At 41.4% G+C, this 22,457-nt stretch overlaps 2 protein-coding genes across 2 annotated transcripts in view; one reads left to right on the forward strand and one right to left on the reverse strand.

Moving 5' to 3' along the window:
- yap1 (Yes1 associated transcriptional regulator) overlaps positions 1 to 11,828 on the forward strand; it is a 22,484-nt gene extending 10,656 nt beyond the window's left edge. Inside the window, 5 exon segments of the mRNA XM_068714189.1 lie at positions 198 to 366; positions 5,568 to 5,725; positions 8,039 to 8,166; positions 9,323 to 9,435; positions 10,953 to 11,828. Of these exon segments, the coding sequence (XP_068570290.1) occupies positions 198 to 366; positions 5,568 to 5,725; positions 8,039 to 8,166; positions 9,323 to 9,435; positions 10,953 to 11,188 (804 nt within the window). The 3' untranslated portion in view covers positions 11,189 to 11,828.
- A 5,867-nt stretch (positions 11,829 to 17,695) lies between these two features.
- The window catches only part of maml2 (mastermind like transcriptional coactivator 2), a 35,126-nt gene continuing 30,364 nt past the window's right edge, over positions 17,696 to 22,457 (reverse strand). The window contains exons 4-6 of the mRNA XM_068714077.1: positions 19,486 to 19,650; positions 19,255 to 19,363; positions 17,696 to 19,168 (exon numbers count right to left, since the gene is read on the reverse strand). Of these exons, the coding sequence (XP_068570178.1) occupies positions 18,351 to 19,168; positions 19,255 to 19,363; positions 19,486 to 19,650 (1,092 nt within the window). The 3' untranslated portion in view covers positions 17,696 to 18,350. The remainder of the gene's footprint in view (positions 19,169 to 19,254; positions 19,364 to 19,485; positions 19,651 to 22,457) is intronic.

The raw sequence follows: 22,457 nt of genomic DNA on the forward strand, positions 1-22,457 counted from the left end.
CCTCTTCTCTCTCTGAGAATATTTTTTTTTTGTTGAATTTGTGTAGTCTTAAATGCTACCAAATCCATGCCCTCTATATATATATATACTGCTTCTTCAAATACAGTATGCTGTAATTCTACGCAATCATGTACAAAAGTTAAGCTGTTACCGTTGCTATATGTTGCACAATTATGTCATTTAAAGAACAATCTGAGGCGTGACTGAACCACCAGCATCTCTCCAACATTATTGTTGCCTGTCATCCCTCAGGTCCTCTCCCTGAGGCCTGGGAACAAGCTATTACATCAGAGGGAGAAATTTACTACATCAACCACAAGAACAAGACCACATCCTGGCTTGACCCACGACTTGACCCGCGCTTTGGTGAGTTTGCTATAGAGAGGATTTCCTTAGATTAGTTCTTCGTTTAACCAAAATACCATGTTTGATCTTCTTATTAAATTAAGAAACTTTATTATCGGGCACCCAAAAATCATTGTTGCTACCTAAAAGTTTGAATAGTATATTTATTATATATTAAATTGAACAAGGAAGTCTTTTTTTTTTAATAGGGTAAAAAGTTTTCTTAAACATGTTTTTGTGACAGCAGTTTACTTTCCCCAGTAGAAAGTTCTGGCTAATCCATAAAAGATGCATCACCACAGTGTAATAGTGGGTTCAGTTCTGTATGATTCATTGCTTATTTCACCGCACTACATTGTTCTGGAGTGACTAGCCATACCATCGGTTGTTGAAACCAGATTTCGCAGAACACCCCCCCCCCTCAAAATCTGCACCAAACCTTTTGTCAGCCATTTTAGTGTTAGAGCAACAGCTGAGTTAGCCATTAATCCCCCGGGCCAAGCTTAAGTTTGACAGTTAGCTTTCAGTGTGTGGTGGCCAGGGTTTGGTGAATTAGCGACAGGACCTGCGACATGTGTAGAGATTTCTCTGCGGCCATGAGAATGAGCTAATCCTCCTGTGCAAGGAAGACTCCCAGAGATGAAGGTTCCTGCTTATGTCACTCTGACTCATTTACGCTTCAGGTGCCATCCCTTCATTGCAGCAGCGTTCCCCAGGGAGGCTAACCCTGGTTCACAAAGGCAACATGTGTGAATCAGCACGCAGCCTGTTTTCCTGTTTTAATTTTAGCTGTACTCAATTTTTTTTTCTTTTTTTTTTTTTTTCTTTGTATCAAGCCTGGGCTTCCAGGGCAGTTATTTGTTGTTTTTTTTTCTGTCAGCAATTGCGAGTCCCACTCTAAAGGCAGGCAGGAAAGTTCAAAACAGAGTTGTAAGGGGAGTGGGGCAGCTGGGGAGAGATGGCGGCTCTGATCGGCGGAGCTCTTTGAAGATTTATAAGTCTTGAACACACAAGGCTGCTGGGCCCCTGAAAGCGAGTGAGAGGGAGAAAGAGATCATGTTAACTCATTATGTGCCATCAAACATCATTTTGCTCCGCATGAGATAAAATCCTTTATGTGCTTAATACTTTTAATGGCTCACATTTAGACCCTCTTATGTTGCTCACATGCTGCTGTTGTGTTTTTTATTTTTTTTTAACCTTTTAGATTTTATGCAAGATTTCTAAGTGATATGCACTTCAAACGACTTTATTTCATAGTGTGGCTCGGTGGTTGAAGAATAACTACAAAGAATATCATTAGGTTTTCCTTCACATTTTTCTTTTTTTTTTTTTTTTTTACATGCGAGCACAGTAACGCGCTCCTCGGCTTCAGAAACCTATATACTTCTGCTATGTAGGTCTCCAATGGTAAGCCAGCTGCTTTGATAATGGAGGCTAATTTGAGCTCTGAGAAGAAAAGCAGCGGAGCGCCTTTAACTGAGGGCTGTTGCCGGCTGGCTTTCCCCTGCGTGAGGCCCAGTGCAGGCACAGCCCCATTCTGCTCCAGCTCCAGACAGACTTGAATCTCTGCCAGGCCTCTTTATTCTGTGGTCCAACTCTTAATCTGTTCCAGACCTTTTCAGTCAAAGAACTCCAATGTGAGAGGGGAGGTGGGGGCAGGGAGAGGGGCAAGGCGAAAGGGGAAGAAAGAAAAACAGAGGAACAGAGGGAATATGCCGACGGGATAAGCATGCATCCTCTTTAACATCCAAGGAGGTGGTGAGCAGTGAACAAGCCATGAGTGCACTGTGGCTGAGTTTAAAAAGAGGGGGGGGGGGGGGGGGGGGGCTGGCACTGTGTAGATATGTTGTTTTCTGAACGTACTACTCTGGAGGAACAGCGTGGCAAGAACATACTAGGAGGATACTGCAGAGCACAGAACAGATTTCCCCTGGGAGTGTAACGGTCCGCTTTGAAGCCTTAATCGAAAGCTGTTTGTTAAACACGTTGCTACATTATCTGTCATGTGATGTCACATACAAGAGTACTTCACCAGAAAAGTTGGCATAGTGTGACGAGGCAGCAGTCAGTCAGTTTAAAGGGTCAGTTCATGTTGTTTTTATTATTCTTTTTTTTTTTTTTTTACATCTTAGATATTTGCACCAACTCCAATACCATGGAGGTGAACTGAATTTAGTTTTAGATGCAAAAAGCTTTTAAAAATATGTTTAGAAAAGCTCAACAGTGACGTTCTTTAAAACCAATGTCGCGCCTATTTTGGATAACCCACTGAGCTTGTTTGGAGTTCAGTTTTGAAGCTGTTTTGTAGTAAAATAATTCCCATGTAGGCTGGCCTATGCTGTTTATTTTTCCCTGACAGACTCGGATGAAACGGTGTTTTTATCACATCCAGACTGTTTCTCAACTCTTCTTATCTCAACGCTAGAAAGACAACACCTTCTCAAGTGGCCTTTTAAACAAATTAATTAAAAAAAAAATACAATACTTTTTGATTTGACAGCAGACAAATATTTACCATGTCTTCAAAAGGTGCTGAGCCCTGTTCACACAGAACTTCCCACAGCTGGCACACCCTCAACCCTAGCAGCCCCAGGTGATCTCGTGGCGTAATAAGCCTGCCAGTGTGATCGGCTGATAAGGGCCTGTGTTGCTGGCCGCGTTGTGTTGCAGGGGTGCGTGAAGAAGACAAAAGGCAGACGGCATTAACTTGTCTCTTATCTGCCTGGCCCACCGGCTATCAACGCCCATATGTGCCGCTGCCTTCAACCTCCCCTTCCAAAACCACACGCATACACTCACACACACACACACACACACACACACACACACACACACACACACACACACACACACACACGTCTCCTCAGCCGAGTCTGGCCTCCGTTTCTTCTGCTATCACTCTGGCCCTGAACTGAACCTGTCCTTCGCCGCTATCTCGCCCACAGATGTAATTCCCTGCTGCGATATGCTCATTGTTTGGCCGTAGTTCCTCCAGTAACATTGGTTACTGTTAGCTGTTTGGTCTGTGATGGAGTCCTTGAATTGGGGGTTCAGTAGAAACTCAGCTGTTAGACTGCATTCGCCAACACACGGTTTTGTGTATCAGATGCCCCCACTCACTCTTCAATGCACACTCCTCAAGACAAATGACAGTTGATTTCAACTCGCCGTTATTTACGTAGTTTTGGCTACGCTAACATTGTAGCATTAGGTTATGATAACGCTGCACTCTCCATTGTGATTGCTTCAGTCTTGGAACACGTCAGTGTCAATACGTTAAAAGTCAGTCAAAGTTTACAATAGACAGTCATGGTAATACGGTCCAAATAAGTGTAGCTGTCTGATGTCAGACTTCCTGTTAGCGATACGACACATCGAGTGCAATATTGTTGTTGTTGTTGTTGTTGTTACAAGCGATGGTCAAACTGTGAAAATATGGACCCAGGTTGTTTGAAACCACACTTTTTCTAATGTGTGGCTTTGTGTATCGGTGAATCGTTCTCCTCATGCCTCTGCTTCAAAGCTCAGGCCTTTTGCGGAGCTACAGCTGCTGGCGTGGCCCGCGTCTCAGCAGCTCTACCTTGAGAGCTGCTAATGGTGCCCCGACGGTGGAGCGATCCAGCCTCAAAAGCCTGCAGTATCTGCAAGAGATAAGAAACGGGGAGAAGTAACACACTCTCCCATGGCTTCAGTTGATGTGTGTGTGTGTGTGTGTGTGTGTGTGTGTGTGTGTGTGTGTGTGTGTGTGTGTGTGTGTGGGGGAGAGAGTTGAGGCGGCTCTGTGTGTGTTTGTGTGCAGGGGTGGGGTTGTTGGGGGAGGCAGCGTGGAGGGGGAGGGGGGGGGGTGACTGCAGGCAGGGGGCGGGGCCTGCAGAGCTTCCCAGGGAGAGCCCTGAGCCGCGGTTCATTCAGCTCCTGAGATAGTGTAAACAGACAGTGATTGAATGGTGATGAGAAAGGTGCCGGGGCGGGCAGGACAGCACAGAGAGGCAGCACCGCATGAAAATTGCCCCCCCCCCCCCCCCCCCGCCAAAGGCTTTGTTTTGGTTGGTGCTTCAAGCACATAAGCAAACAGCTCTCACCATTGGTCCCATTACTGTTACACCCCTCGTGGTCAAGCACATTTGCTTCTCTTTCCCCACTGTAGTGACAAAGTGTGTGACCTACTTTGCATGCATAGATTGCTGTGCTGCTTTTCATACAACATGTTTATTGGACCCACCCTCGCTAGAGTAAAGAATAACAAAGATTTCACTGGGGGAACAGCTGTGTTTTTCAATACACACGCATTTGTTCTGTTAATGTAAACTTGCTGGTAGCTTTGTCGGTGCACAATGCAATTACATTTCTCGGTTGAAAGAACGTTCAAACGAATGTTGATAGTTGTGCAGCGTTTAAAGAACCTAATCTATTATAAAATGCATTTGTCTGATTAGCACACAGAGCCGTCAGGCCAGGGTTAAGAGACAATCAGTCCTGAAGTATAATCTGTTAAGAAGGAAACAAAACGCACAAAGAAAGGATAAGTCATAACTGATGCAATGCACGAAAGTAACAGAGCCTGTCTTAGTCAGTGAGTGGGAGGGGATCAGGTCTTACAGGAATAGTGATTGTTTCACACACTAGGTAGAAGACTTCCCTTGTCCTACATAACCTGCTGCACTGGCTTCACTCCTTTACAAGTTCACCATGTAAACACAAACGCTCAAGTTGTCGGTCTTGTTACGCAGCCCGGCATTAATAGGCGTATGTTCCGGATACGGTAGTGTATTTTTAGTCTACCGGGGAACCTACATCCGATAAAATTGTCATTGTTAAAACTGCTCGCGTCGTTGTGGCCTAACCACAGAGAGGGGATGGACAAAAAAAACAAAGAGATCCCATCCCACTTAATTGAGACCCAGAAGATATCCCCCGTTTGCCCCAAAGACATTTTGCTGTCAGATTTGTACGCTTCTCCACAGATTATAGACTACGCTCAATCTGGACGCGGATATACTGGCTTCACCAGTTTCTTTGTCTTCTCTAGTTCCTTTGATATCAAGCAGCCCCTGACTATTTTTCAAAGTTTAGATACACCATTTAGAGCGTCAGTATGCCAAGTTTTAAAATGAACACTCTACATATTATACAGTAGTAACAGAATGCAATGTTTAAAATGAACACCACACTGCACTACAGCGGTAACAGACTTGAACTCCCCTCTGTCTCTTTTGCAGCCCTGAACCAGCAGAGGATCTCCCAGAGTGCTCCAGTGAAGCAGGGAGGCCAGCTCCCTCCCGGAGTCATGGGAGGCAACAACCAGATGAGGCTGCAGCAGATCGAGAAGGAGAGGCTGAGGCTGAAGCAACAGGAGCTACTTCGGCAGAGACCACAGGTCAGGAATCGAGAGTTGAAGCGTTTCCAAGAAAAATGTTCAAAGGCCTTTTGGGAAGCGCTGTGGCCTCCATGGAGGAACAACTAACTTGTATCAAAAGGTCTCGCGGTCAATCCTTTCAGTATGTGAGAGTCCGTCAGCGCAGCAGCGGGACACTGGATCCCTAACTGCTCACTAGTCGAATGAGGTCATCGGCAAAATGTTTATCTTTTAAATGTGATGGAACTTATCCTGAATATGCCTTTTTCTAAAATATGACTCATCATTCCGAGGTAATGGCGGTGTACGTTTCTTTGATCGCTGTTTATTGTTGCAGCACCCTGCAATGAAGTCGCCGTGAGTCATACGCGGTCATTTTATCACTTCCTAACTGTGATGCGTCACTGTGCGTCGCCCACACACACACACACACACACACACACACACACACACACACACACACACACACACACACACACACACACACACACAAAGGGTGGTGCAGCCGAGTCCGGTCGTTTACTCAAGGCCGTGTCATACCGCCAGAAAGAGAGCTTTATTATTATGAATGAGGGTGCTGCTGGTGACTTGTTTACCAAGCCATTCCCATGGGTTGTTTAAAGTTCACCGTGTGTGTGTGTGTGTGTGTGTGTGTGTGTGTGTGTGTGTGTGTGTGTGTGTGTGTGTGTGTTGGTGCTCCAGGCTGTAGCCGGGAGAAGACGGTTTGGACTGTCACTACTGAAAGTCCTCAGAGCACATGCAATGTTTTAGCTTATGTCACCTGGTTATTGTCAACTTTCTGAAATGTCACGCAAAGCAGAAATCTAGTTTGCATAATGGGGTACGAGATTAAGAGGAAATGTAATCCACACATCGTGGTTTCTGCTGGAGAATCCCGATTTATTAGCCGTGTCAAAGCCCTAAACTTTTTTTTGTTTTTCTGCATCTTTGGTTATGTAAACAAAGGTTTCATAGTAACCAGGTTATTTCAGTGCATGCGTTTTCTATTTCCTGCCTTCCTACCTGATTTCTCCTGGTTTGTGTGCAATCAAGGACAACATGAAGCAGAGTGGGGGTTTCTGGCACAACTTGGAGCATGGAGAAGGGAAAACGTCTGAAGAGGTCCAAACTCCAGCAACACTTGGAAGTGTATAGAGCAACTTTAATCTTTGACCAGTTGTTCTATATACTACAAGTATTGCTGGAGTTTTGATCTTTTTAAGAAAACATGACGCATGAGCAGCACAGTTACTCAAACCTCAAACATCCTCACTTTCCAGTAAAACAAAGCTTAATGGAAAAGAACCCTGTTTACATTTCAAAAGCTCCTCTATCAGGCTATCGACTAGATTCTGGTAAACCCCAAATTTCTGTAACTTTTCGGGAAGTTTGGAATTTGGAAGGCCATTCTGTGTTTGCAAATATAGCGGAGCGTGAGTATAGTAGGAAATTGTGTGCAGCCTATATGCTTGTGAAGGGAGTTCAACTTTGGGGCAATACTTGCCACACCCAAATGGATTCCACATGGTATGAAGTATGATGGAGAACCGGCGGCGATGTATGCAAGTTGCTGGTGGCCGTTCAGTGCTGACGCTGCTCAGTCCCGTTTAAAAAGGAAGCCCATAAAACCATGAAGGTTGTTGACGGTACACGACTCTCATAACTCCTCCTAATCCACACCAGATTGTTTACTTGTGTGCAAAAGTAGTAGTTTTGAGAAGGAAACCTCTTCCAGCACTGCTGTGAGTACAGCTTGGAAAAAAAAAAATCGTATTTTACAAAAGGCTAGTTACGGCTTTTTATTCATGTTTTTGTCTCAGAGAATGTGTCCAGTTCTCCTCCACCACGACCAAAAGAAGCGTCTAATAAGCCCTTAAGGTGTCCTGCAGCGTTTTTTTTTCCATCTATACTAACGACCTTCCATTGGCTCTCTGTTGTTGTCCCCGTAAAAGTTTAATGATGACATTGGTCAAGTCACTTCGCCTTCCCGTTCAAGGACATCCAGAGGAAGGAGGTGAAAAAGAACATGACTTCATATCCGTTGCCTTATCTGATCCGAGCATGATCCGAGCATGTGTAGAAAACAATTGTGTCCCAACTGTTGTCGGGGCCCCTCATGTCATTTGACACCCTGTATGGAGGAGGAATGGAGAGCACCATATCGGCAGCCTGTTTGTAATTCCTTAATTCAACATTTTATGCAGTGACAGCAGTTCAGCAGGAGCAAAAGGGAGTTGTGACATGTTTTTTACGAAGCTGTGTATAATTAAGCCTCTGCGGCTAGGTTTGGGGTTGATCGTGTTGCTCATGGGTTTTGTGCTTTGTCGTCCGCAGGAGCTCGCTATAAGGAATCAGCTGCCTACTAGTATGGATCAAGATGGCGGCACGAACCCTGTGTCCTCCCCTATGGCCCAGGATGCCCGGACCATGACCGCCAACAGCTCTGACCCATTCCTCAACAGGTTGGTTTAATACAGAACCCAGGCGTAGCCTCTGCGGAGCATCATTTCCCCGAGTCCGGTACAATCACAGCTGTGGTGCAGTTGGCGAGGGCTTCCATTCTGGTTCAGCTCGTCAGACTTGACGTATGTTTGAGAGCTCCTAGAGTTACACAAGCGACACAAACAGAAGGCCGGTCTCCGGGCTTAACCCTCCTCACATGGCGATGTCTCATACAGACCGGCAGCTTTGTGACGGCGTTCACTGCACAATGGTGACCCCTGGTGCACAACTGCTGCAATAAAGGCCAAAGGAGCCTAAATAGCGGTGTGAAAAATATGACAAGACCGCACTTTATTCAAAGTGGAGATGAACAAATTTTACAATTTTGATTAGTAACAACACAAACCCCGATGGACTGACACTAGATCTGAAAACGGCTGCACATAGTTAAAAAAAAAATCAACCAAAAAACTGTCTCTTCCTGTCTGTAAGTGCTGCTCCATGGAATTCTAGGTAATCAGTCCTAGCAGTTCAAGCTCTAGTTCTTCTGTGAGCGGAGGAAGTGAGAAAAGAGCTGAATAGCAAACAGGCCATGAGAACATGTGGTCCAGTCAGTAGACAGGCCAACCTAATCTCCCCTCCTCCCCCCGTTGCCTCCACTCCCTTACTCTCACAATGGCCTCATTCATCCTGCCTCTGCCATACTCTGCCTACATATTTTTCCTCTGCTAATTAGTATAGGCTTGTCAAATGTCCTCTCTCGGCCTCTTTGTCTCTCTGCTGTCCCATTCATTGTTGCTCTTTTTCCTATATATTCTGCCATAGAGCGCGAGATACTGAAGCTCGGTGTCACTGCGGATTAGTCACCATAGTCGTTCAAATAAGTGTAACTGTTGAAGCGTGGATGTATGCAGAAGCTCCCTGAGGGAATTAAGGCCACACTGTTACTTTTCAGCCTGTGTGCTTTTAATAACCGAGTGCGTTTGCTTTGTTGGCTCAGTTAATTAGATTCACGTAGTTCAGTTTCAAAGCAGTTAAGTGAAGATCATTAAGGTCATCCGCAAACTCCGCCGAGACAAAAAGCTTTTTATTCCCTTCAGTTTGACATAAATCATGATGTTTATGAGCGACGGTGCAGAGTTTACAACAGAGATTTCTTTATTTTAATGTTTTCAGCGGGACCTACCACTCCAGGGATGAGAGCACAGACAGCGGCTTGAGTATGAGCAGCTACAGCGTCCCTCGCACTCCAGACGACTTCCTCAACAGCGTGGATGAGATGGACACAGGTGAGGCCGGAAGCAACGTCTCTTTGTGCGGCTGTCGATGAGCCTTCTGCAGCTGCTGCTCGGCTCTTTTTTTCCGCCACATTGCATTCAAATCGGCCGAATAGGTAGAACAGATTGATCCCATGTTGGAAAAATTAACGACATGGCTGTCTTGGCTTGTTTATATTTCACAATTCTTTCCACCATGAGGCAGACGTCTTCACCCTGATCTTCTGCGAAGTAATTACTACTAGGAGTCTGATGTGACTGTTTATTTTTTTTTTTGAAGGGGGGGGGGGGGGGGGGGGAGTTCTCACTTGGCTGCTCATATTTACAGTCTGAACAAAAAGATCGGAATGTGTTTCAATTACCTAAACTAATGGACCAAGCTGACAACACCTTCCAAACATTCTCTAGTTTGCTTAGTCAAATCATGTGAAGGGGATATATTCCACTCATTTACAGGTTCATACTTGTATTCTGGGTTAGGGTTACGAGAACATGCTTACATAATTACATGTTCAAAAAAACACCTTTTTTTTTTTCCCCCTAAAATGCTCAGTTTTAGCACCTGTCTCTTTAAGCGCCCCCTCCCAAAAGTAACTCCAGTCTGCTCTGATTTGGCTTGCGAGGAAAAATGTGGTGCACCTTTTGCAAAGGCAGTGGTCAGGAAGTGGCTGGAGATACTCGCATGCAGAATAGAATTTACCTCACGCCCATCTGTCATATGATGGGGAGCCAGCAACAGGTGCCACTGTTTAGAGCATTCTTCCTCTGTCTCTCCCCCAAGACGGCTCCCCAATTTGTAGGTCTTCATCCGTATAATCTGAATTTGATGGCCGCCCATATTTGAGCCAAAGACCTCATCCATATTGTCAAAACATCCTCCACATATTCAGCCGGGACGTCAACAATCTTTTAGATAACGTACAGCTGTGCTTTCGGGACTCACTTTTTTTTTTTTTGCAAACACTGCCGGCACACTGTTGTCTTTTTGGCAACACGTCGCCTCGCGAGATGGGCGAACAAGAACTATAAATAACGTAAATGATGGTGCCAGCTTGCCCTGATAGGTTTACGTCTCATCCCCGTGAGCGGCTGCCATCTACAGCGCTCTCTCTACATCAGTTCGTTTGACACAAAAACATGGTCAAATAAAATAACAAACACACCTGTGGTTATGGGTTAAACACTCTTGTGCAACAAGAGCATGCCTAGTGTAGTCCCGCCTCCCACCTGTACATGTGTGATGATGTGCGATAAACTCTTAAACAAAAGAAAAATGCTAGTGGGCAGCACAGTCCTGCTTTAAGTTTAGTTTTTGGTGAGAAACTTGAATAAATGTTCTTTTCCGGACTGTTCTGGGAAGTTTGTCTGGAACCTTGTACACCAGCTGCTGTACCAGCAAAACAATTCTGTATTTGCCGATGTGGTTTCTCGAGGATCAGCAATGGTATAGGCTGCAAAAACCAGATCGGGGCATCTCTAGAATTTCATGATATAGCCCCTTTTTAAAAATGTCTTTTACTGTTCATTAGGGGACCCTCTTCCACCCTCCATGGCAACACAGCCCAGTCGTTTCCCCGACTACCTGGACGCCATCCCGGGTACAGACGTAGACCTGGGCACCCTCGAGAGTGAGAGCATGGCGGTGGAGGGCGAAGAGCTGATGCCCAGTCTCCAGGAGGCCCTGAGCTCCGACATCCTCAATGACATGGAAACGGTGCTGGCAGCTACCAAGATCGACAAGGAGAGCTTCCTCACGTGGTTATAGAAGATCCGAGCAGGACGCTCCTAACTCCTCTCCCCACACTTTAAACTGCTGCCTGCTCTTATCTGTGAAGGAGCCATAGATGCTTTGACAAGACATTTCAGCGAGCCTCTGTGGACTTCGGTTTCTGTCTCGGCATGTAAGGCCAACCTCTTTTGAGGCAGTATTGTTCTTTTCTTTTCACTGGTGTGTTATCTCTTTATTTTGTCTGCGTCTTCAAGGCTGGCCCATGAACAGACAATAACGCAAGGGTCCCCAAATCTTTCACAGATCTGTCAGTGAATCTAGGGCATCTTTACCTAGAGCAGGGGTCGTTCCTTCCCCTGGTCTCCCCTCAAAGCTGAGCTGGGTGGGTGCATGAACTCTTCTGCAAGGACTGCCGTCATCAGTTGTCGCCTGGAGTCTCTGGTGCCTCTTTTTTTTTTTCTTGCAATATAGCATGAAGCAGCACTACTTAACTGCGTTTGGGACTATTGCATCTAGCTTATATAGCTTTATATTTGGCCTTGTACGTTTTTATCCTTTTTTTTTTTTAAGTTTGTTTTCAACAAGCCTGAGAAACCAAAAATGATGTATTTGAAGCATAAAGAACAATACTGATTTGGAGTAAAGGTAATGTGAGGCCCAGTTTGGACATGTTGGCTTTGGGGTGGGGGGGTGGGTGGGGGGGGGGTTGTAGCCTGGGGACCGACTACATTGCTGCTTGGCTGTGCCAGCAAGTCTAAGTTAAACCTTTGATAGATCAAGTGCCTTCAGTAGTATTTTTTTTGAGACGCGAGCAACATGAACAATTACAAAGTTTCTGTAATGCAGCAATAAGCATTAGGCTGTGTTCGCTTACATCAGCCACACTTTCCTCTATCTAATGTTCAATAATCAAAATTGTATTTTTGTTTTATAAACACATAAGGGGATTTAGGGATTTCTGCTTGTTGTTTTTTTTAAACCCTAGCTTCTAAGTATCTCAGTCTTATCCAAGCCTAAATCATGAGTCATTCTTTGTTTTATCTTTTTAGTAGCCTTTTTATTTTTAGGTTACTACATATGTATGATAGCTTTGATCAAATGGCATTTTGCTTCTTGTTTAAAATTTTTCATAGATGAATTAATACTTTTTTTTTTTTAATGGGGTCGACTGTTTTCACAGCACACCACTTCACCAGGATGAAGTCTGCCAAGACACAGAATGATTCAGTTTGGGCTTTTTTTTCTTTTTAACCATTTAGCTGATTCACTTCTTGTCTCTGATGTACTTTATACATAGTAGTGTTAATGTTTTTTTTTTTGATGATCACATGCAGCTTTTACTATCTTTCCTAAACAGTAACCAAAAAAGGTAGATCTCTTGGCAAAAACAGAAACTACAGCTCTTTGATCAATTGAACCTTGTGACAATGTACAGTATACAAAAGTTACAACAGTCTTCCTAAGGGGGGAGCGGAACCCCTCTGTGCGATGCTATGTGTTGAAATGAGGGGTTTATAGACTACAGCTAGGACAAGTTGAAGCAGGTTTGAGAGCCATGTTGAGGGGTAGTGTAGAAGGCCAGGGTTTGACTGACGGCGGTGAGTTATGCGGATTTTTTTTTTTTTTTTGTGAAATAATTAAGAAACAATCAGTTATTATCTCAGTCAGGAATTGTTGTGGCAGATTCCAAAGATGTTTTTGTTTTTGTAATGACGCTAACACTTAATTTTGCTTCCATTTTCACAGAGTCCAGAACCAGTATGATTTGTAAATCAGCCTCTGAACACACTGTATAAGCTAATGAGAAAATGATGTAGGTTTAAAGTGTTAATGGACATGTCTATGAATAGGTCTAGCTGAGAGATTCTTATTATTTTTATTTTTTTTGACAAGATGGTTGTTTTGAGTGACTAACCCTGAGATTTAAGGACGAGGTTTCAGAACAGAGCAGTAAGTGATTCTTCTATAAGCGCTCACATGTTTACATTATCTCTGAGTAGGAAACTGCTACAGCTGCAGTGGAGACAACACACTGACAATTCTCTCATAATCCCATTACTTTGATGTTTACACCATGACTACATCGTTGCATGACTGCAGTAACCTTTGAATAATCAGCCTGCTGTGCATGCCCTTGGTTGAGTCCTTGGAGGGTGTCACACTGATTCTGTTGCCAACAAATAGTTGGCGGCATTAACTTGATGGAACAATATTGTTTTGTTTTTTTTAGATCAGAGATCATGAACAATTTTTTTTATTCTGTGTGAGAAACCTCTTTTTAGTTTGGATTTTATTGATCATTGAATCATGTGTTGATGATGAATTTAAGATTGATAAACAGTGTTGGTGAGAACAATGCAACTAAAACGAGTGGTACACTACAGTGCTTGTATTGCACGGCTATGGTTTTCATTTTGATGCAATGCCGCATTTTGTCACACAAACCTGATTTTATGCTTACTTAGTGTGTAATTGTCTGAGCATATTAGCTGTTGACTGTCATTGTAGCAGTAGAACTAATCACACAAGTTAAAGGATTTTGTATTTAGAGTTTTCTAAATGCACATGAAATGAATTTATATTCAGTAATGATCTGTTCTTTGTTTTCGATAGATATGTGCATGTGTTTTAGAACAATAAATTCTGTTACATTATATCTTGCTTCATATGATACTTTTGAAATTTGGCCTGAAATAAAGTATATACTTTTGTGGTAATATTTTTCTTGTGTGGCATTGTATTTCATCGTTTTTCAAAAATGATTTCTAAATATCTGTAGCTACCCTTTAAGCTTGTATTGTGCTCAAGGAGATACAGGAACTAGTCATTTTAAAGTATTGTACATAAAATGTATGACCTACTTTCAATAGAATAAAAAAATCTGCATCTTCTCAGTCAATGCAATTACACCCTTATATGGTGCATGTGAGTAAATCACATCTGTTTTAAGCAAATTAACGTTAGTCTTAGCTCATGTGGTATGTTGTCTTTCGCTATAGATAGATATAATCTGCGAAGGCCCTTTTGAAACTGTAAAGTTTCATCTTCTGCCAAAGGAATTGGCTTTATCATGCTCATTTCGTTTCACCTAGATGTATGAAGTTTTGTAAGCACATGTATTACATATAGTCCTAAAAATAAATCTCTTAGGACCATGCTCTAAAATCAAATGGAAGTCGGCCATTTTGAATTTTCTGTGAATTTTCCTTCCATTTCTTTGCGCGATACTTTAACAAACTCCTCAGAGGGAATTGTTTGGTCAGTACAATCCAAAGACCTTTGTGATTAAAAGTTATCAAAAAATGTACATTTGATGGAATGGTGAAGCCGTAGCGGGCGGCCATTTTACGTGATTCACCATCAAACAACAAGCTCATGTATTTCCACTGGACTTGCTCAAATCTGTCCCAATCTTGCAATGCTTGATAACAGTCATGGCCTGAGGATGTATACAAGCCAATTTTCCCTCAGAGTCATAGCGCCACATACTGGCAACAGGAAGTATGTGACAAACAGTATCCGGTTTACATGATGTGGTTTGATAAAGTATTTGCAATACATAATTTGTACATATAATTAATACACATTTTTTTCGACATTCTATACAATGACTTTTTTCAGCGTATTATATTTTTTCGACTTTCAACATACTATACTAGGACTTTTTAAGAATTTATTTGACTTACTATACTGTGCCATTTATACGATTTTTTCGTCATATACTATATGGCTTTAATTATTATTTTCAACATACTATGACTTTTTTCGCCATACTACACTATGGGTTTTTAATTACTTTTTTCCACTTACTTACGATGCCTTTATTGTTTTACTTTATTCAACATACTATACTATGACATTTTTTGACATACTATACTAATACATTTTCATTACTCTGTTCATACTATACCATCACTTTTGTCGACATACTATGCTATTAGTCTTTATTCAACGTACCTTCGACAACCTATACTTTTACGTGTTTATGACTATTCTTCATACTATGAATTTCTTTTTCAACTTACTATACTATGCCTTTTCTTGTCATACTATACTATGTTTTTTTTTTACATACTATACTAGATGTTTTTTGCTAATGCTCAAACATATTGTAAGTTGACGGACATTGTTCTACTGATGTAAAGTTTTTATTTGTTAAGATATCAGCCATATTATCTTCCGAAAGAATAATTTTTGTTGCTCCTGTTTACATTAATTATGATGCATGTTTAATGCACTACAGGAATGCACTATTGTTTTTGTTTTGTTTGTCATGTTTTTCTTGGACTACAACTGCATTTCGTTGTGCATTCCTGTGTTTCATAACGACAATAAATTATCCTTGAATCCTCCTTGTATGACTTTCTTCGACATACTACTATATGAATTTATTTTGAATGGAAAACTATACTATGACTTTTCGACTTGCTATTGTTTTATACTAAAATATGGCTTCTTTTATGATTTTGACTATTCAACATACTATCTTTTTTCAACATAGTATATTATGCCTTTTTACAACTATTACTACTATACTATATATTTACTATATTACTACTAGGTCATTTTATAACTATTTTCGATTTACTATACCATGGCTTTTAATGACTTTTTTGACAGAATATACTATATATACTTTTTTGTGACTCTATTCATCATACTATACTATGACTATGTACTTGAAGTTACTTTCTATGACTTTGTTTGACATACTATACTAAGACTTTTTGATTTTTTTTCAACATGCTATACTATCACTTTTTTATGACTTCATTTGACATACTGTACTATGGCTTTTTTATCCCTTTTTTATACATTCTATACAATCACTTTTTTGTAGTTTTTTTCCCACATGCTTTTTATGACTTCTGTCGACAAACTATACGTCTTATTTGTATCTTTTTTGTTATATTATAATATGACTTTTCTATGCTTTAACATACTATACTATTGCTTTTTTACTCTATTCAACACACTAAACTATGACTTTTTACAACATACTTGAAGTTACTTTCTGGGACTATTTCAAAACACCATACCATGAATGTTTTTTTGTACTTTTCTATATTTATGACTTTCCGCTACATTATAAAGGGCTTTTTTGTATTACTTTTATTGACATATTATACTATGACTTTTTTCCAACATATTATACAAATACTTTTTTTTCACTCTATTTGACATACAACACTGACTTTTTTCAATGTTCAATGACTTTATATAACTTACTATACTATGACTTCTTATACTTTTTTGTAATTCTATTATATGGCTTATTTAGTATAGTCTGTTGAAAAATTCATTAAAAATTCACTGTATTGTATGTTCGAAAAATTCAGAAAAAAAATCACACTATAATTTGTCGAAAAAAGTATGTTTAGTATGTCTAAAAAATGTATAGTATAGGGTATTGAAAAAAGGCATACAAAAGTTAGTGTTTTGAAGAAAGTCAGTAAAACATAGTATAGTATGTCAGAAAAAGTCATAGTATAGTACGTCGAAAAAAGTCATAGTATATATAGCATGTTGAAAAAAACATAGTGTAGTGTTTTTAAAAAAATAGAATAGAATTGTCATAATATAGTGTGTTGTAAAGTCATAGAATAGTTTGTCGTTACAGGACTTTTTTATGAATCTTTCATGAATTACTATACTATGACATTTCTTTACATGTTGTATTATTTTTTTATGGCAAACATAAAATTGCAAATGGAAAATATGGCAAATATATCATTTGTCTTTATCGCATAATATACTATGTTATTTTCTATGACTATATAACCATCAACTACATAAAATGTAGTAAATTGATGGCATAATACACTTTATGGAGTTGATGGTTATACAGATTCTTTTGTTTTTGTTTAATGAAGCCATTTTCAAGGTTCAATTATATATACAGATTTAATGCCTGCAAGTTGGTGTTGGCTAAAAAAACTAAACACTAAATAAACTCACCATTGGCAGACGAAATAGCACGCAAATTTAGGCTCTCGAAATCAATTTTCAAGTTATCACTGAAATGTAAAGATTGGCATTTTTACTAGGATGTGCTGTTTGGTGGGGCATGTGATTTTGGCAATGTAATGCAATCAATGTCTTTGTCATGTTGTGTCAACTGCATGCTCACCTGGCTGAGAGGCTTAGGTGCTGGAAGGACAATCATAAGTGGATACAAAAACATCCTTTTTCTCCTTTTCCTTGTGCTCTCTTTAATAATAAACAAGTTTTTGATCATCCACCTTCTTCATGCACTCAAGGCAAACAGAACAAAGGCACACTTAGGTGCACAGCGTTTCCAATTAGCCCCAATGCAAAACATCTGCGTTTCCCTGACAAAAGATCACACTCGAGGGTATTGTAGTCTCTTAGCAGGCTTGGCCTACTAAAATGGAGGGCAAGGATACAACGAATGAGTTTGAATCTAAAAAATCCAAACAAGTGTGATTGGCCCAGATTATGCAGCGTTTAACTAGATAAAGTGGAGTTGGAAACGCCAAAAATGCTCTTGCACCATGCACTTTATATCGTTTAAATAGGGCTCCAAAACAGCACTTTTTATTTATTCATTTATTGAAATCAATTTTATTAATTACATGTATGTTCATGATCATAATGTCACATTACTATCCCAATAATTATTAAATATCACATGAAAAAAAGAATGGTTACATTACTTAAGTTGCATCAAAAACTACCACAGATGAAAAAGCTTGAACAATAAGTAAGAAAACATTTGTTGTGGCAAGATTCTCTGTGTGTATGGTAGCAAAACTTCTGAAGGTAAATACCATATCATGCTATATAGTGGATGCAGATTTAGAAACTTAACTTGGATTATCAACATGAACTTGAAAAGCAACACAGCGATGTTTTCTTTTCACAGTGTGAATTTGGTATTTTATCCGATACAGCAGTACAGCATGAGTATGACAAACAGACCACAAAAACAGTGACTGCAAAGAAAAGTAGTTTCTTGGCCAATATACCAGGAATAAAATATGCAGAGTACTAAGGACAGAACACAAATTAATTTCACAGTCAATACAATACAAAACAATACACTATATTGGATAACAAATATGAGTTTATAAAATTCCATTTTAACATTATTTACAAATGTTTCTCCTTACACCTTTCATCCATAACCTCTATACTTTGAGCAGCGGCTTGATCTTTAGCAATGTGTTACGCAAATTCAAGAGTGACTGCCCAGAATCTCATCCAAATTGATATCTTTCATCCAATCATCATTCCCAGAGCCAGACTTGAGCAGAGAGTCTATGAAGTCTGAGTCTGTGTTGATCCCTGGAACTGTGTTATCGCCCTCAGGGAGGAAGTCAAAGGTCAGTCTGTTGGCTCGGTTATTCTGGTAGCTGCTAGAGCTTGGACTGGGCTCTGCAAAGTGGCCTGCTGGTACCCTCTGTTCGGGAGAGGCCTGGTTCAGGTTCCCCACTGCTGATGGAGATCCCATCATTGGTCTTGGGCCTGTGTCTCTTATCGAAGGGTTAAGAGGGAGCATCCCAATGTCTGGTGCTACCTGGTTGGGAGGGCCTATGATCCTCTGTTGGTACGGGAGGTTTGGCATGTCCAGCTGCGCACCCTGAGACTGAAGTGGATTGGGTAGCCGCCTAACACAGAGTCCAGTTGTCACTTGCTTATTGGCCGAGCCCCAGCCCATGTTGACATTTTTCATCAAGCCTCCAAGACCCTGTCCTGGTACTCCCGAGGAATGCAGGTCAGCTGTCGTTCTTGGGTGTTGTACACCTGCTACATTGTTCATCCCAAAAGAATTTCCATGCGTGTTTGGACCCAGGAACCTAGCTTTATTTTGATTTAGTCCAATTCGATTCTGATTGTTATGCTGCTGGAATTGGCCGATACAAGCACTCGGACGACAGTCAGTCGCAATACCGAATCTGCGGTCCGACGGACTCATCTTTGAACCAGGCCCACTTGGGAGGTGACAAGACATGGACTGTATGTCATTCTCAGGGCCATTGCTGGAAGACTGACCTATAGAGATATCAAGAAAAAAAATGATTACAATGGTCTCTCGTCAGCATTTAAAGCATTTTGGACTCATCAGAACTGTACAGTACCTGTGAAGATGTTTCCCTGCTGAACTCCCACCATCCCTCTTGACTGCTTGTAATCCGGCGGCGGTCTTGTGAGATGACGATTGAACTGATCATGTGCATTGTCTTTGTCCTTAATAGGAAAGACAAAGTTGTGAAAACAGATTACGTGATTAATCAACTCTACCAAATTCTCACAAAGGCTGAGCTGCTTATTAATTGGTGAAAGCTGTAGGACTTTAAGAAGTAGCTTACTGAATTGCTAATGGTGTGCTGTTGTTGATTAAGCTGTCTCTGCATGGCCTGAGGTTTGGCTGGGCCCTTTTGCTGGTTGTTGGGGGCTGGGACCCGGGGCTGCGACTGGGTTGACATGACTCCTAAGTTTCCATTGGTGGGCAGCCTCGGACCAGGAGGAACACCCTTAGAAGAAGAGACACATGATGGTTTAACACTAGTATCAGTGGACTTTTTCATTTTGAAATTCTTCTTCTCGGCAGAATACTTGCAGTTTAGAGTCAAGTGCTATGAAAGCTGTTTTCGAAAAACACAAAACCAAAAGAATGCAATAATATGGCTTCACCACTAGAGGGCAGAACTCTACAAGGAATCATAGATCTGGGTCAAAGACGCTATTCAACCTCCAGAATGTGGTCAAGGCTACTCCCTCTGCAGATGAAAAAGGGAGACTTGGAGAGAGGCTTTTTTTGGAAGGGGGGGAGCGCAAGCTCTCCTTAAGGCTTGCTTCTCCCTTGATAATTGTGTCTAAAGAGAGTGGAAAGAATCCCTGAGACAGCAGGAAATGTGTGCCAGCACCATGACTACCTCCATTTAATAAGCTCTCCTTTACTGATCACTGTGTTGTGTTTGGCAAGGAGGCATTCCATCCACTAGAAACCCATTTGGCTCCTGACACTATCACGTAGATTAAAATGTTGTAGTCGGCAGCACTCAAATGAAATTAAGTTAGCCAAACTAGCTTTTTGTTTTAAGTCTTATCCTGAACGTACGCTTATGCAGATAAACTTTCCCGATCACGGTGTTTGAGATGTTATACGTCCCTGTAGTGCATATTTTTCTTAGCTTTTTCAGGCAGCTGTGCAGACCATTCAAGAGCTCCAAGTAAAACCTTTCTTGTGGACACAAGGACACTCTCACTATGCTCAAGCTTCAACCAAGTGCATGCATTTGTCATGAAGGAGGTTAATGTGCACCAAATGCGAGTCAACACACGCTGTGTATACAATGTCAGTCATTGTGTTGACTTAAAATGTTTCCCAGGGTGAAATGGATTAGAAATCCAACAGTGCATTTAGCAGAAGCTATTACTTAGAGGACAGATTCTTTGCTGAGGATGAATCCCTACAGGGTGGTGACTTTGTGGTCTCAGAGAGAAAAACAGAAAGAAATAGAGGGAAGTTTGTGTATGTGTGAGAATGATAATGAATGGGGCTGAAATTTGGAGAACTAACGAGACAGGGTTCGAGAACGAGGGAAGTTGAAACTCATCAGGAGTCACAAGCCATTTCACATGAGCGAATATTCACCTTCTCGCCGGGTTCAACCCATACAGCAAACCAAGCATGGCAATGAGGTTACACAGGGTCTAAAACATCAAAACAGTGGTTTCTCCTGTTACGCTAGAAAGCAGTCACTGGCTTTGATTCACTGTATCCAGCTATCAAGACTGTGGGAAATTGTGACCATCACATCCATTTTCCCTGCAGAGATGCACTGGAGAAGGCTTATTCCATCTTTGTTGTAAGAAAAACCCAATGAGGGGTGTTTGAGCATGTACAACTGAGTAATCCTCTCCGTCATCCCGATGTGTCATAAAGCTGTTTTCCATGTTTTTTTTCCCCCCTCTCATTCTTCACAAGCTTGTTGTTAATGAATACCACATGTGGCTCAGGCCTCAGAGAAGGAGCGGAGTGATTTAGTCTCCCATCCTGCGGCAGTGCAGGCAGCTGACAGTGATCCAGGCCCAGCCTTGCCGGCTCTCACACTGCACTTCCTCCAGTCTGGACTCAGGACGCTGTCCCTGGGGAGCACCTCGGCATCTGGACTTGGCCGCGGCTCCCTTTCCCAGGAAACAAGTACTCCCTTCACAGCACTGCCAGAGTGACCTGGCAGGCTCAACCCCAGTGGCCCCACTCTTATCCTTACTGAGGGATGCGGTGCCACAAGATCACCAACAAAAGCCGAGGAGTCATTATTTACTGCAAGCAAAAACCTTTGTCCTAAAAGGGACACTTCATCTACAAATGACCATTTGTAGATGAATTACTCACCCCAAGTCTTGATGAAGTAGCAAATGCAATATTCTCACACAACTTGTGCAGTATAATCCAAGTCTCGCTCATCCAGTCGTATGTTCACTACTTCCCAAGCACATGCATCTTTCGCTAAAACCTTACTATTTAAAAACACACTGCATAAACAGTCACGCTTGCGCAGGCGCGCTGCTCGTCCGGATGAGTCCGAAGTGTTTTAAATAGGAAGGTTTGAATGAAAAGGCATTTGTTTGGGACGTAGTGAGCACACGACTGAACAAATGACACTTGGATTATACTGCACAAGTTATGCGAGCGTTTGTAAACGGATGTTTTTACATAGTTTTGCTGTTGTTAAAAGCGGCCCCCATTTACTTCAATTCATCAAGACTTTTCTGTTTTTTTTCCATTCTCCATTCACCGGGGAGGCTTGTGAAAGTTTTCTTCGAGAATGTAAGGGAACACGGGGTGAGTAATTGATATACAAATGTTCATTTTGTAGGTGAAGTATTCCTTAAAGTTGTAGTTGTAATTTGGGGTTCTACTTTCCAGGTAAAGAGAGCACTAGTCTGAAGAAAGCAAAGTACAAGCTCCTGAGTAATATTTAAATGGAAATCAGTATTAGCGGAAGCTAATCACTAATATGATGAAATTGCTGCCAAGTGTCTGTCTTCACTTGATCTAACAGTGTCGTGTTATGCTGAGCAGAGAAGTCACTCTTTTATGTATATGAATATTTATGTAATTAAACATACAGTACATTAGGGTAATACTATAAAAGGATTGGAAGTCAAATATACAAAAAGGTTAAACTCGTTTTATAACTCCACTTGCTCAGGTGCTGACAATTACAGAACTAAATAGCTAAAATTAAATGCATAAATATATATAAAACTAAATTAAATGAAGAGATGGGTGAATAGCTCAAACACCCCTCAGTAAACACTTTATGTTGAA

Source organism: Cebidichthys violaceus, unplaced genomic scaffold, assembly GCF_023349555.1.
Source record: "Cebidichthys violaceus isolate CVI_PGR_0920_01 unplaced genomic scaffold, fCebVio1.0.p SCAF_1, whole genome shotgun sequence".
Classification (NCBI taxonomy): Eukaryota; Metazoa; Chordata; class Actinopteri; order Perciformes; family Stichaeidae; genus Cebidichthys; species Cebidichthys violaceus.